The sequence below is a fragment of the Zootoca vivipara genome, chromosome 14 (assembly GCF_965207765.1).
Source record: "Zootoca vivipara chromosome 14, rZooViv2.hap1.1, whole genome shotgun sequence".
NCBI lineage: Eukaryota > Metazoa > Chordata > Lepidosauria > Squamata > Lacertidae > Zootoca > Zootoca vivipara.
In genome coordinates, this window is record NC_142597.1 from 4,354,524 (window position 1) to 4,366,779 (window position 12,256).

The 12,256-nt window shown below is 44.6% G+C and overlaps 1 protein-coding gene across 1 annotated transcript in view; it reads left to right on the top strand.

The window, feature by feature from the left end:
• The window catches only part of ADAM28 (ADAM metallopeptidase domain 28), a 77,133-nt gene that overhangs the window by 20,299 nt on the left and 44,578 nt on the right, over positions 1–12,256 (top strand). The window contains exon 4 of the mRNA XM_035138811.3: positions 4,747–4,825. Coding sequence (XP_034994702.2) covers positions 4,747–4,825 — 79 coding nt within the window. The remainder of the gene's footprint in view (positions 1–4,746; positions 4,826–12,256) is intronic.

Genomic DNA, 12,256 nt, shown 5'->3' on the forward strand with positions numbered 1-12,256 from the left:
AGCTCTTTTTTCCACCTCTCCTCCAACACCCCCTCCACCCATTCAATTCACCCTCTATTTAAAACCACTTATTATGAGGTAATAATTGATATTTCTATTTATGGAGATTTTTTAAAATCTGATTTTGCACCCTCCCTCCATCGCCTGCGCCCCTGGCACCCCACCTTGCCACCCCCTAGCTATGACGCTGCCCACCAGCAGGAGCACTGGATTGGCTCAACAGTGTACAGTATTTGCACCACACCTCCCCCCATTTCAACCCCCCTCTCTTTCCTGGTAAACATAACTGACCCAGCTGCTGGGAAGTTAGGTAAGCACCCCCCACTGCCCCTACTGTTGCCCATTGGGGCTGGTAGAGCAGATGGCAGAGCAGCTAACAACAGGTGGAGCCAGAGCGAATGACAGGCAGAATCAACTAATTCTGGGTTTGTTCCCATCCTCCTTCCTGTTGTATTCTACAAGGGCATCCCTGTGACAGTCAGGGCCACCCATGAACTGGCTGTAAATGAGGAGATTGACAAGTGAGAGCTTGGTGGGGCAGTGCCCCATTTGTCCTACTGGGCCAGCCTACGGTGATGTCTGGAAACGGTTAAACAAAACATGCCCCCAAAGAAATATTCTGAAACAAGACTACCTCAGAATAAATACCTGGGTTTATTCCGAACCACTCTTTTACTAGTGGTGTGTTCCCAGGTTTTGTGGTCCTTTTCTAATTATGCCTTAAGATTCCAAGATTCCTTCTTGCTTTATGCATTTAAAATGTAGATGGATCATGGTGATTCCATTTTTTAAAATAAAAATAAAAATAAAAGGGTAGACTGTGCGAATCTCCCTAGAGCTCAGGATCATCCCCTGGAGCCGAATGGTGGTGGAAGATTCAGGACTAAGTGCTTATTCACACAGTGCTTAACAATCGAATTCAGAGCTGCAAAATGTACTGATGATGAGCCACCTTGGGCAGTTTTGAAAGGACTAGATTGGCCTTTGGTCTGTTTGAGCTTACAGCCTCTCTCTTTTTTTTTTTTTTAAAAAAAATCCTTTTTGCTTTTAAGTTGTTTATAACTTTTTATGATTTTATTGTTTTGTCTTTCAATTGTAAACCACTGTGATGTATCTTTATGTCACAGTGGTATATAAATATTTTTTTTTATAAAAATAAAAATGTTCTTTTGACTGAGTTCCAACCACCCTTCCTTTACACACAGACACCCTCTACCTCACCCAGCATGGCCAAAATTGCACATGTGGCCTTGTTATGCATGCATGTGTTGCAGCCAAACCTATGCTGCATGCATGCCATTGCAGACCTAGGCCTTGATGCCTCCTGGAGCTCAGGAGCTTCAGCTGCATAACAAAAGACAGGAAGGATTCTAAAGCGCTCCAATGGTATTTGCTGGTAACTGTCAGGCAGCCTGCTGTGATAGGGCCAGTGTTGTGATTCGCTAGTCGCAGCATAAGGCGAGCTATCACAGGCGGGGGAGGGGGCGTGTTGCCTCTGCCGGCTTAAGGTGTCTGTATACTGGGCCGAGTGCCCCTGTTTGTCATTCTTGTTCCTGCTGCTTCAATACTGGTAAATCCTTTTGAGCTGAACCCAGGGCTTGGGTCATGCTTGAACCCACCTACACTTCAGCCTTGTCCATAGAAACCCTAGCAATTTGCATATTGTTTTCTAAGAGCCTTTAAAAAATGTTAACCCTGCATCCAAGTTGATATATTATACAAGCAAGGCATAAGAGGAAATAGCCAAGAAATATTCCAGATATTTTTATTTTAAACTGATCCATTGGTAGCATAGCATTTTAGTCTTGTTAAGGGTGAGGAGCGCTCAGCCTGAACTATAAATCAAGATATTAATAAAGATAATCTTCAATAGAATTGCCACTTGGCCAGTTTCTGCATAATAACTAACCAGCTCAACAGGTTTGTCTCTCTCCTCCTCCCTGCTACTGGCCTGGCCTGGGATGGGTTTTCCTTTTAACAGCTTTGTTTCAGCAATGGACAGTAGGCATGCATTAAAATGAAATTATTTCCCACCTACACTTATGATCTGTGGTAACAGCCTGATTTGCTCTGTTAAAGAGGAACCACCTGCAATCCATTTTTCCACTATAACTGATAAATGTTAGGAGTGTGCACATGCCCCAAAATTCGCTTTGCATTTGTGCATTAAAAAAATTCCAGTTGATTTCTGAGTCTCTCTGTGTATACTCCCTCCGATTTTCATTTCACATCTTGAACCACTCCATGTAAAATAAAGCTCTGTACTTCTCCCATTCATTATACACTAGCACCCCGGCTTACGTTACCCTCGGGTAACATAAACTTCGGGTTGCGAGAGCAGCAAACTCGGAAGTGTTTCGCCACATGCGCAGAAGCAGTCTGCCACCACATGCGCAGAAGTGGTCCCTCCAGTTGCGGAAACCTCGGGTTCCAACCGTAGCTCTGGAATGGATCCTGTCCGCAACCAGAGGTACCACTGTACCTGTAATCTATCTATCTATATATATAAATGTAGGCATTGTGCGCACAGAGGTCCCAGCCTTTCTCCGTAACTGCTGAACTGTAATGTAACAAATTTGGCCACAACGTTCCATGCCCATCAGGGAGGGATCTGGCATTAATCCCCCCCCCAAAACCACACCTTTCACACCTAAAATAATGATTAAACACAAAAAGTGGCGCCCAAATTAGACTTCACCACCAGAAGTTCTGAAGAATCCAGTAGCATCCAAAAGAAAGGCAGATCGCACGCTGCTGCCTCCAAAGCTGTGCTGCCAGATGACATCACAAAATCCCACAGCAACCAACTGAAAACAGGCCTTTGCAGCAACAAGTTTTTGAAACTTACAGTAGGGGAGTCAGGGTTGGGACAAGGCAGGTGAGGAGACTCTAAAGGGAGACTCTGAACAGGGCCGTCTTAAGCAGGTCGGGCACCCTGGCGCCATGGTGCGCAGATCGCTACGGCGCCCCCGCCCCTTCCCACGGCTGGTGGTTTTCGCGTGGCTTTGCCGCGCAGCGCCCTCCTGCCAACCCAGCACCCTGGCATCCCGCACCACCCAGCCTACCCCTAGAGCCGGCCCTGACTCTGAAGGGCCATTTAACAGGGAAATGGCCATTTAACACAAAAACCCACAGCAACGCGTGGTTGGGGCAGCTAGTTGGAAATAAAATAACAGCTCTTTCCCATTGAAACCAAAATGGATTAAATCTACAGGAGCCAGAGTCCCTCCAGAGTGGATTAAGTTTGCCAAATTGTAGACCGGGGTCAGCAACCTTTTTCAGCTGTGAGCCGGTCCACCGTCCCTCAGACCATGTGGTGGGCCGGACTATATTTTGGAAAAAAAATATGAACAAATTCCTATGCCCCACAAATAACCCAGTGATGCATTTTAAATAAAAGCACACATTCTACTCATGTAAAAACACACTGATTCCTGGACCGTCCATGGGCTGGATTGAGAAGGCGATTGGGTTGCATCCGGCCCACGGGCCTGAGGTTATCTACCCCTGTTGTAGACAAATAGGTCCAGACTTTTTGTGAAAATACAGCGGTACCTTGGTTTTCGAGCGTCTCGGAAGTTGAATGTTTCAGTTTTCGAACACCAAAAACCCGGAAGTAAAAGCTTCCATTTTCAAACGCACCTCTGAAGTCGAACGGCTTATGCTGAGTGTTTCTCATTTTTTTCAATTAAATTTGTAGAACACCCTTTGTGCCTCAGTTTTCAAATGAATTACGTTCGAAAACCGAAGTACCACTGTGAAAGGAAATTCACTTTTCTCTTTGCTGAGGCTAAGTAGGTCTGGGACTGGTTAGTGCCTGGGAACAATATGAACACCACCTTGGGTTCCATGATGGATGGAAGACACACACACACACACACACACACACACACACACACACTTTTTCTCTTCCTATGATAGGATCATCTCCACCATGGTGCCATAGCTGCCAAGTTATCCCTTTTTTTAAGGGATTTTCCCTTATGCTGAATAGGCTTCCTCGTGAGAAAAGGGAAAACTTGGCAGCTATGCATGGTGCATGTGAGCACTTATGTCCCTTCAGAGGTATTCCTTGGCACTAGGAAGACCCAGTGAAGCTGGTCCTACCTGCACTATACATTTAAAGCAGTATCATGTCACTTGAAACAGTTGTGGCTCCCCCACTGTAGTTTGTTAAGACAGCTGAGAGTTGTTAGTAGGCCACTATTCCCCTCATTGAGTTCTCTGGGAAGAGGGATTGAATATTAAAACATTCTCGGAATTGTAGTTATGTGGGGGTAATAAGGGTGTTTTTTTAACAACTCTCAGCACCCTTAACAAGTTATACTTCCTGGTATTCTTTGTGGCAAGCCATGGCTGTTTAAAGGTGCATGATACTGCTTTAAATGCACATTGCAGGTGGGGCCTAGATTGTGGCATGTTCTTGGTTGTGGTGTGTGGTGTCAACAACTGTTCCTTCAGTTTGCAAATGAGCCCATGACCGCCCCCTCCCCAGTTGGCAGCCCCTTAATCAAAGGAATCAAGATTTGTGTGCTTTGTAAACACTGTTGATCCCCATTCCTTTTGTTTAAGAATATGTACCGTGGAGAAGCTTAAGTGCCTACCCTCCCCTTTGATATCCTACTCTGAATCTAAAAATAGACATACAATGCCATTGGGGAAATATAATTGTGGGCTTATTATGCAATTATCTCTGGCCCAACTTAATTTTCATCTTGAATAACAAACCCATTGTATTCTTTGCAGGGATCTTCTTTCCAAAGACTACACCGAGACCCATTACTCCCCTGATGGCAGAGAAATTACAACAAGCCCAAATGTCGAGGTAAAGGCCAGAACATCTCATTGTAAATGTCATGAGAAGGGTGGGTTGGGGTGCATGGCTATAAGTGAGACTCTCAAAGAAAGGTGGCTTGCAAATGCATGAGGATCCACTGAGTGTAGACCAGGGACGGGTGGATCAGTCGTATTTCTGGTCCATCTCATTTTTGCACCTCATTTTCACCACTCTCCCACTCCCTCCCAGCAGCCCTGCTAGTGGGAGGGCACATAAACAGCACCACCCCTCTCAGCTGGTTGCTCCTTTGACAGATGCTGTTTTTATGTCCTCACTTGACACTACTTCTGAGCATAGCTGCCAAGTTCCGGCCTGTGAAATAAGGGACTGGACCGGAAGTAGCAGACCAGAAGTAGCGCTGTCGCCATTTTTGAACTGGGCGGAGCATGCTCAGAAGCTACTTTTGATGCTGCTCTGCCCTGTTCCAAAATGGCCACCACACCAGAAGTCGCGCTGCAGCCATTTTGGAACTGGGCAAAGCAGCATCAAAAGTCGCTTTTGAGCATGCTCCGCCCAGTTCTAAAATGGCCGCCGCGACAGAATAAACCGGGGAAAAACAAAAAAATCCATTTTTTCGGCTGGGAACAGCTGGGAAAACGGGGGTTTCCCGGGGAATACGGGAGACTTGGCAGCTATGCTTCTGAGTAGATGCAGCTGACCAATTAACCATTCATTTCTGTCATATTTCTGCACTTGATGTATGCTGCAGTACTTTTTTATCACTTGGCACGATGAATAAGCCCAAAGATATTATCATGGTGCACCCGATGTGTGGTGGAATTCTCCTTACATGTAACTTCTGTGTGTCATTGGTTGATTGATTGATTGATTGATTGCATACCGCCCTATAGCTGTAGATCTCAGGGCAGTTCACAACCTAAAACGTTGCATGTAATTTGTGTTTTGTGGCTTGTGCTTTAATGATGGCTGTGGGGTGTGTGCACATTGTTCCCATGTGGGCACCAGTAAATTATGATTGAATGGAAACTGAATTAACATGGAGGCATTGTCATCAGAACCGCCAGCAAACATTTGAAAGCATCTCACACAGGTGATGCAGCATATCTGTTTTCTGTTGCTACACAGGGCAGGACTGAACCAATAGGTTAAAATTACAAGAAAGGGGATTTCAGCTAGACATTAGGAAGGACTTCCTGATGGCATGAGCATTTTACAGTGGAACAGATTGCCTTGGAAGATGATGGACTCTCTGGTTTGTTTAGTTGGCAGCTAGATGGCTATTGTAGCAGTGGATTTCCTGCATTAGCAGTGGGTTGAACTAGATGAGCTCTGAGATCCCTTTGAACTCTGTGATTCTGTGCTCTGAAATGGTATCATTGTGTGGGCGAATGGCATGTCTGAGGGTTCATTCTGCAGATCTAGTTGTGTAGCTGTATTGTTGACCTCCAGGAAGACAAGTTTGGTGGGAAGAACGGCTTGTAGCCTGAACAGAATGTCCCGCAGTCCCTCCGCTTTGATTGCCTGCCCTTCCACAGAACTTGTTAGTTTCTCTCAGAGACGGTTTGCTGTCAGCTCTGTTCTCAGTGGACTGATCTTCTGTTCTTTCAAATAGCTATGGAGTTATGACCTGTAACAGCGCATTTGTTTGAAAGTCAGTGTAACCAACATATTTTATCATTTGCTTGCCGTCTGTGATGTTTCTCTCTGTTATCAACATTAGATTTAGAACAGTTTTGACCCAGCTCTGTTTGAGAGCAGGTATTGGCACACAATATCTTATTCATAATCAGCACTGTATTTGGTACTGCTTAATTTTAATTTCTGTGAGAAAACCTTTTTAATCTTCTTTGATGTGAACTGTGGGTACAGGCCAGCTTGTGTTTGTCTTTTAAACTCCACATTGCAGAAGCTCAATAAAAATGCCTTGATGTGCATCTGCATGAAAATGCTGAGTCAATAGCAGTACATTCCTAGGCATGTCTATTCAGAAATAAGCACCACTGGCTTTAATGGGGCTTACTTCCAGGTAAGTATTTAGAAGGTTGCAGCATCATTCAATTTACTACAAAGGTCTTGCAATGCAACAAATAAGGCATTTGCACACTAGAAGCAGAACCCAAAGACCTTGAATTTGCACTGGCTTTCATTGTCTTTCCAATCCCACCCTTCTCCCTCATAAGTACCCTTTGACTCACACATAATGCTAAGCCATGGTTTGTTAAAGTATGGTTTAATAGACCATGACTTAGTGTTATGTGAGACTTCTGCTGGCTGGCTTAACTATGGTTTGTTTACTGTCAAGAAACTTGAAGTGTTTGTTGTTGACTTACAAACCATGGGTTCTAGTCAATTAATTTTTACTCAGAGTAGACCTATTGAAATTAATACTCATTCCAAACTTTGGTACATTGATGTAAATGTGCCTACTCTGAGTCAATGTTAGTGGCATACAACCATTTGATTTAACTGTGTTATGTGCGTGTCACATGTGAAACCAGCACCTTTCTTTAATCATGATTTGGATGGTCACCAAGCTGCAAAGCAAAAGTCATTTTTTTAAAAAAAAAATCTGGACTCAGCTAGATTGCTGAAGAAAAAGTGTTTTATATGTGTTGTATAGAAGATGGCACTGTTGAGTCCTGGCTTTCCCTACCAGATTTCCCTGCATGAGTTTACAACGCGTTTGACTCAATCGCTTCTTTGATGTGTCTAGGATAGATCCAGCCTCTGTGGGACAACTCATAGTTAACACGTACTTTGTTAAACAAACCATGGCTTAATGCATACCCTCCAACTCCCGGATTGAAAAATCCGGGATCAGCAGCGGTGCAGCACCGGAAGTCCAGACATGCGTAGAAGCGACTTCCGGTGCTGGGCTGCCTGTGTCTGCATGTCTGGGCACCAGAAATTGCTTCTGCACATGTCCAGACATGCGCAGACAGCCGGGAGCCAGGACATGGCCGTCGGCAGGAGCTGCATTCCAAATCCGGGGGATTTATGGGATATAAATCCATTCGGGATAACAGCAGGAAACGGTAACAAAATACGGGGGTTTCCCGTGAAAAACGGGAGACTTGGCAGCTATGGCTTAATGGTATGTGCAAACCAGGTCAGTATAGGTTTCTTCTGGCAGAGATCTCCTTCAAGTGTAATTTTTACTACTGTTTTCTCGGGGGGGGGGGGGAGTTCCCATTTCTGAAAATGTGTATGTTGTGGGCTTCATGTCCTGCCTTCCTATGTTCCTATTGCCTTTAATAAGTCCTGCTTGTGAACTTCCCAGAGGGCTCTGGACTAGATGGATCTTTAGGTTTGATCCAGGAGGTCTCTTCTTATTTTCTTATGTTTGATTTCAGAAGGTGCCACCGCTGAGCAAACATAAACACAGATTTACAATTCACACCACAAAAGGATTAGAGATTAATGTGTACTAAGTATAGGTCTGACTACAACAGAGTTAATGCCTCAAATGTTTGCCTTCAAATAGAACTAGCTGAGAGCTGTTCTAAGCCATTGATAGTGTGAACATGTGTACGTAACGGGAGGAAACATAGGAAGCACATGGCTGAAGACATATGATCTGAAGGTACACAATGGAACAACCTTGCTGAAACTTAGTAGCTTTGGATCTTTCTAAGACCTAAAATGATCCATACAGAGTTAGCCCTAAAATGGTCCATACTGAGCCACAAGACTGTGTGAATAACTTTCCAAAGTTTGGCTTCATTGGATGGTTCTAGTATTATGAGAGATGGAGGGAAATGCCTCCTGCACACCAGACATAATCTCTATCACCTCCCACCCTTGCTCACCTTTCCCCCATAAATGAAGCCCCTCGCCGAACTCATATGGTTCTTCTTTCCCTATCCCCTATCAAATTACACTAATTTGTGTAACTATCTGGAACAAACCTTTTCTCATAAAAGAAACATTTGTCCTGCTCAGAGGTTGATGGGCATCACCTGCACCTTCTAGAATTCCCAGAGAAAAAGGCATGGAGCTGCTTGAGTCACATGCTTTAAGAAAATTGAGATATTCATTTCCAAAGGTTATACCTCAGTAGGCATCCCCTCACAGCAGATGTTTTACAGGTTATTCCAGATGCTTTCCTTGGACCATGAAAATGAGTTACTCAGTTATAGGCACAAAAGCAGTCACTGTGTCAAGTTCCCTAAGAATAACTAAATAACTGCATGTTCTAGCAGTTCCTGTTTCTAGCATGTGAAACTGGTTATTTTTAGCCTGTGTTCACTGTCAAGTTTCCTACAATGAACAACTCTAATAATACACTAAAAAGGTTTTTTTTTAAAAAAAATATATAAACTATTATATGGTCAAAATCAAACCAGATTTTATTTAACTGCATTTAGGGTATAATCCTGTGCCTCCTGGGAAGGCATTTCAGCAGCCATAGGATAGAGCAGATCTTCCTCACCTAGGGTTGGGGGAGAAATCCAATTCAATTTCCAATTAAAGGTGAATCTACTTATTTTATTTTATTTTATTTATTAAATTTATACACTGCCCTTTATCCAAAGATCTCGGGGCGGTTCACAAGATAAAAATAAAATAAAATAAAAGGACAAATAAATAGTTAGAATAAAAACAAAGCGATACCTCCAAATGCGTTTTAGCCAAAGGCTTGGTTGATAAGGGCATACAAAGGGTGCCATCCCAGAGGGGGGGGGGGCAAAATCCCCCCTGGGCAGATTGCGCTGCCTCACTGCGTTTGGTCCCCCCGCCAGGAGGATCGCGCCACCGCGCCGCAATCGCCCCCCCCCAGAGGAATGTGCCGCCTCACTGTGATCAACCCCCCACCGGGAGAATTGTGCACACACTGTGATTGGATTCCACCCCTCAGGATTGCGCCGCTGCGCCAATCACCCCACCCCATGTGCGGATCATCATGCCCCGCCACTCTGGGGGCAGAAGCAGCTAGCTATGCCATTGCTGGTTGAAAAAGAATGTTTTTATCTGGTGCCTAAAGATGCATACCATCCATTTTTTTGGGGTGGTGGTGGTGGGAAAGCGGGACATCTTGTGCACTCTTTCTGGGGCCCCCATCTGCATGGTCTTTCTCCCATCCCACCCTGACCAAGCCATGCGCTTTGTTTGCCACCACCCCAACTCCTGATCCATATGCTCATTCTCCAACCACCCCACCCAATCCATGTTTTCCCCCACCCAATCCGCATACTCTTCCCCCACCCAATCTTTGTGCCACAGCTGCCTCCTCTTGCCACAGCCTTATCTTTGCCAGCTCTTTCTCCTCTGCCACCGCTGCCACAGCTAGGCCTTGGCCTTCTCGTGGCCTGCTTGGCTTCTCTGCAGCCACCGGTAGAGGGGCACCTGCATCTGGAAGTGTGCTTCCAAATGTGCTGCACTCACTTCTGAGAATATGGTGGCAGCAGAGGTCAGCCACAGCAGCAGTGGAGGCTGCCCCAACCACTCTGGAGGAGGAGGTGGTGGTGGCGAGGCGGCAAAAGCGGGACACTACAGACTTCAAACAGAAGTCGGGGTGGCTTTTGTGAATTTGTGATGTCCCACTTAATTCAGGGCACTTGAGGGATGAGAAGATGTATAATGAAGGTGCCAGACAAAACTTCCTGGGGAGAGCATTCCACAAATGGGGAGCCACTGCAGGAAAGGCCCATTCTCATGTTGCCACCCTCTGGACCTCTTGTGGAGGAGGTACACACAGAAGGACCTCAGGGGACAGTGGCTGGTTTATATGGTGGGAGGTGGTCCTTGAGGTATTGCAGGCCTCAGCCGTTTCCAAAACAATATGCATGCCAAAACACAGCTAATTCATTGCAGTTTGCACTGGAATTTTGCAATGCAGCTCTCTAGCCAAGTACAGTGGTACCTCAGTTTAAGAACAGTCCTGTTTATAAACTATTCAGTTTATGAACTCCGCAAAACTGGAAGTAGTGTCCCAGTTTGCAAACTTTACCTCGGTCCAAGAACAGAAGCTGAATAGTGGAAGGGCACCGGCGGCGGGAGGCCTCATTAGAGAAAGCGCGCCTCGGTTGAAGAACGGACTTCTGGAACAGATTAAGTTCATAAACCAAAGTACCACTGTAATGTGTACAAGATCCTACACTGGCTCCCAGTACATTTCCGAGCACAATTCAAAGTGTTGGTGCTGACCTTTAAAAGCCCTAGATGGCCTTGGCTCAGTATACCTGAAGGAACATCTCCACAGGATTTCTTTCCCTGGCAACATGTACAACAAGGAATGAATACATCACCCTGGAGCTGCCATTAATACTTAAGAACATACATACATTATTTTATTATGTAATTTTATTTGTATGCTGCTTTTCCACAGTCCAAACCATGTTCAAGGCAGCTTACAACATGAAAAAATACATAATTGCAAACATAACAAAAATAGTCATAAACAATAAAAAAAATCAAAAAGTACAAAGTGAAACAATTTCCACATAAATCATAATCTAAAATAAAAATACAAAAAATCTAAACTAAATGCAAGACATCTAAAATAAAGTTACAAAAAAATCAATGACAGCAACTACTCTCCCAAACACCCCCCCCCCAAAAAAAACATCCCTCAATGGGAGGGAATTGGGACAGAGCAGAACAAGTGAACACTGGAAAAACCATGCAGATGCCAACTTTTGCTCTGGCAGGCTTGGATACAGTGGTTCCTCCACCACAGATTCTCACGGATTGTCTTGCGATTGTTTCTGATGGTAGGTCATGGGGAAGGAGTATAGTTTAGGAACAGATGACATGTTTAGCATGCTGAAAATCCTTGGTTCAATTCCTGGCATCTCTGGATGGAATGATGAAGTCTATCTTACTAATGCCATAGGGTATGCCTGATTTGCTGACAAAGTTTTTATGACAGCTTCCAGCAAATGTATAAAGCAGAAAGGCAAGTGTTTAAAAAAAAATATTGCCTAAATATTAGACAGGATGAACAATAGTGAGCAAAGAACTCTTACTGGCATTGTCTATGAATTAGGGATTTTACAGGAATGTGGGAAATTCCCTGTAGCAATGTTGTACATGTTCTGTCTTTCTGTTCATTACGTAAGAATTACACATGACAAGTTCTCTATTTTTAACTATTGTCTTAACTGTGCTCAGCAAGGTTATTCTTTGACATCCTCACATGATTCACAATCAAGCTGCTGTTGAGCCAGATATGCTGTAGGTAGCAAAAGACTGCTCTTCACTGGATGGCAGCTGTTGTGGGATAATGTGAGGTCTTTGACTGGGCCAGCATTTGTTGCTGCTAACACTGGTTGCTGTTGTTTAGTCATTTAGTCGTGTCTGACTCTTCGTGACCCCATGGACCAGAGCTCGCCCAGCACTCCTGTCTTCCACTGCCTCCCGCTGTTTGGTCAGACGCATGTTCGTAGCTTTGAGAACACTGTCCAATCATCTCGTCCTCTGTCGTCCCCTTCTCCTTGTGCCCTCCATCTTTCCCAA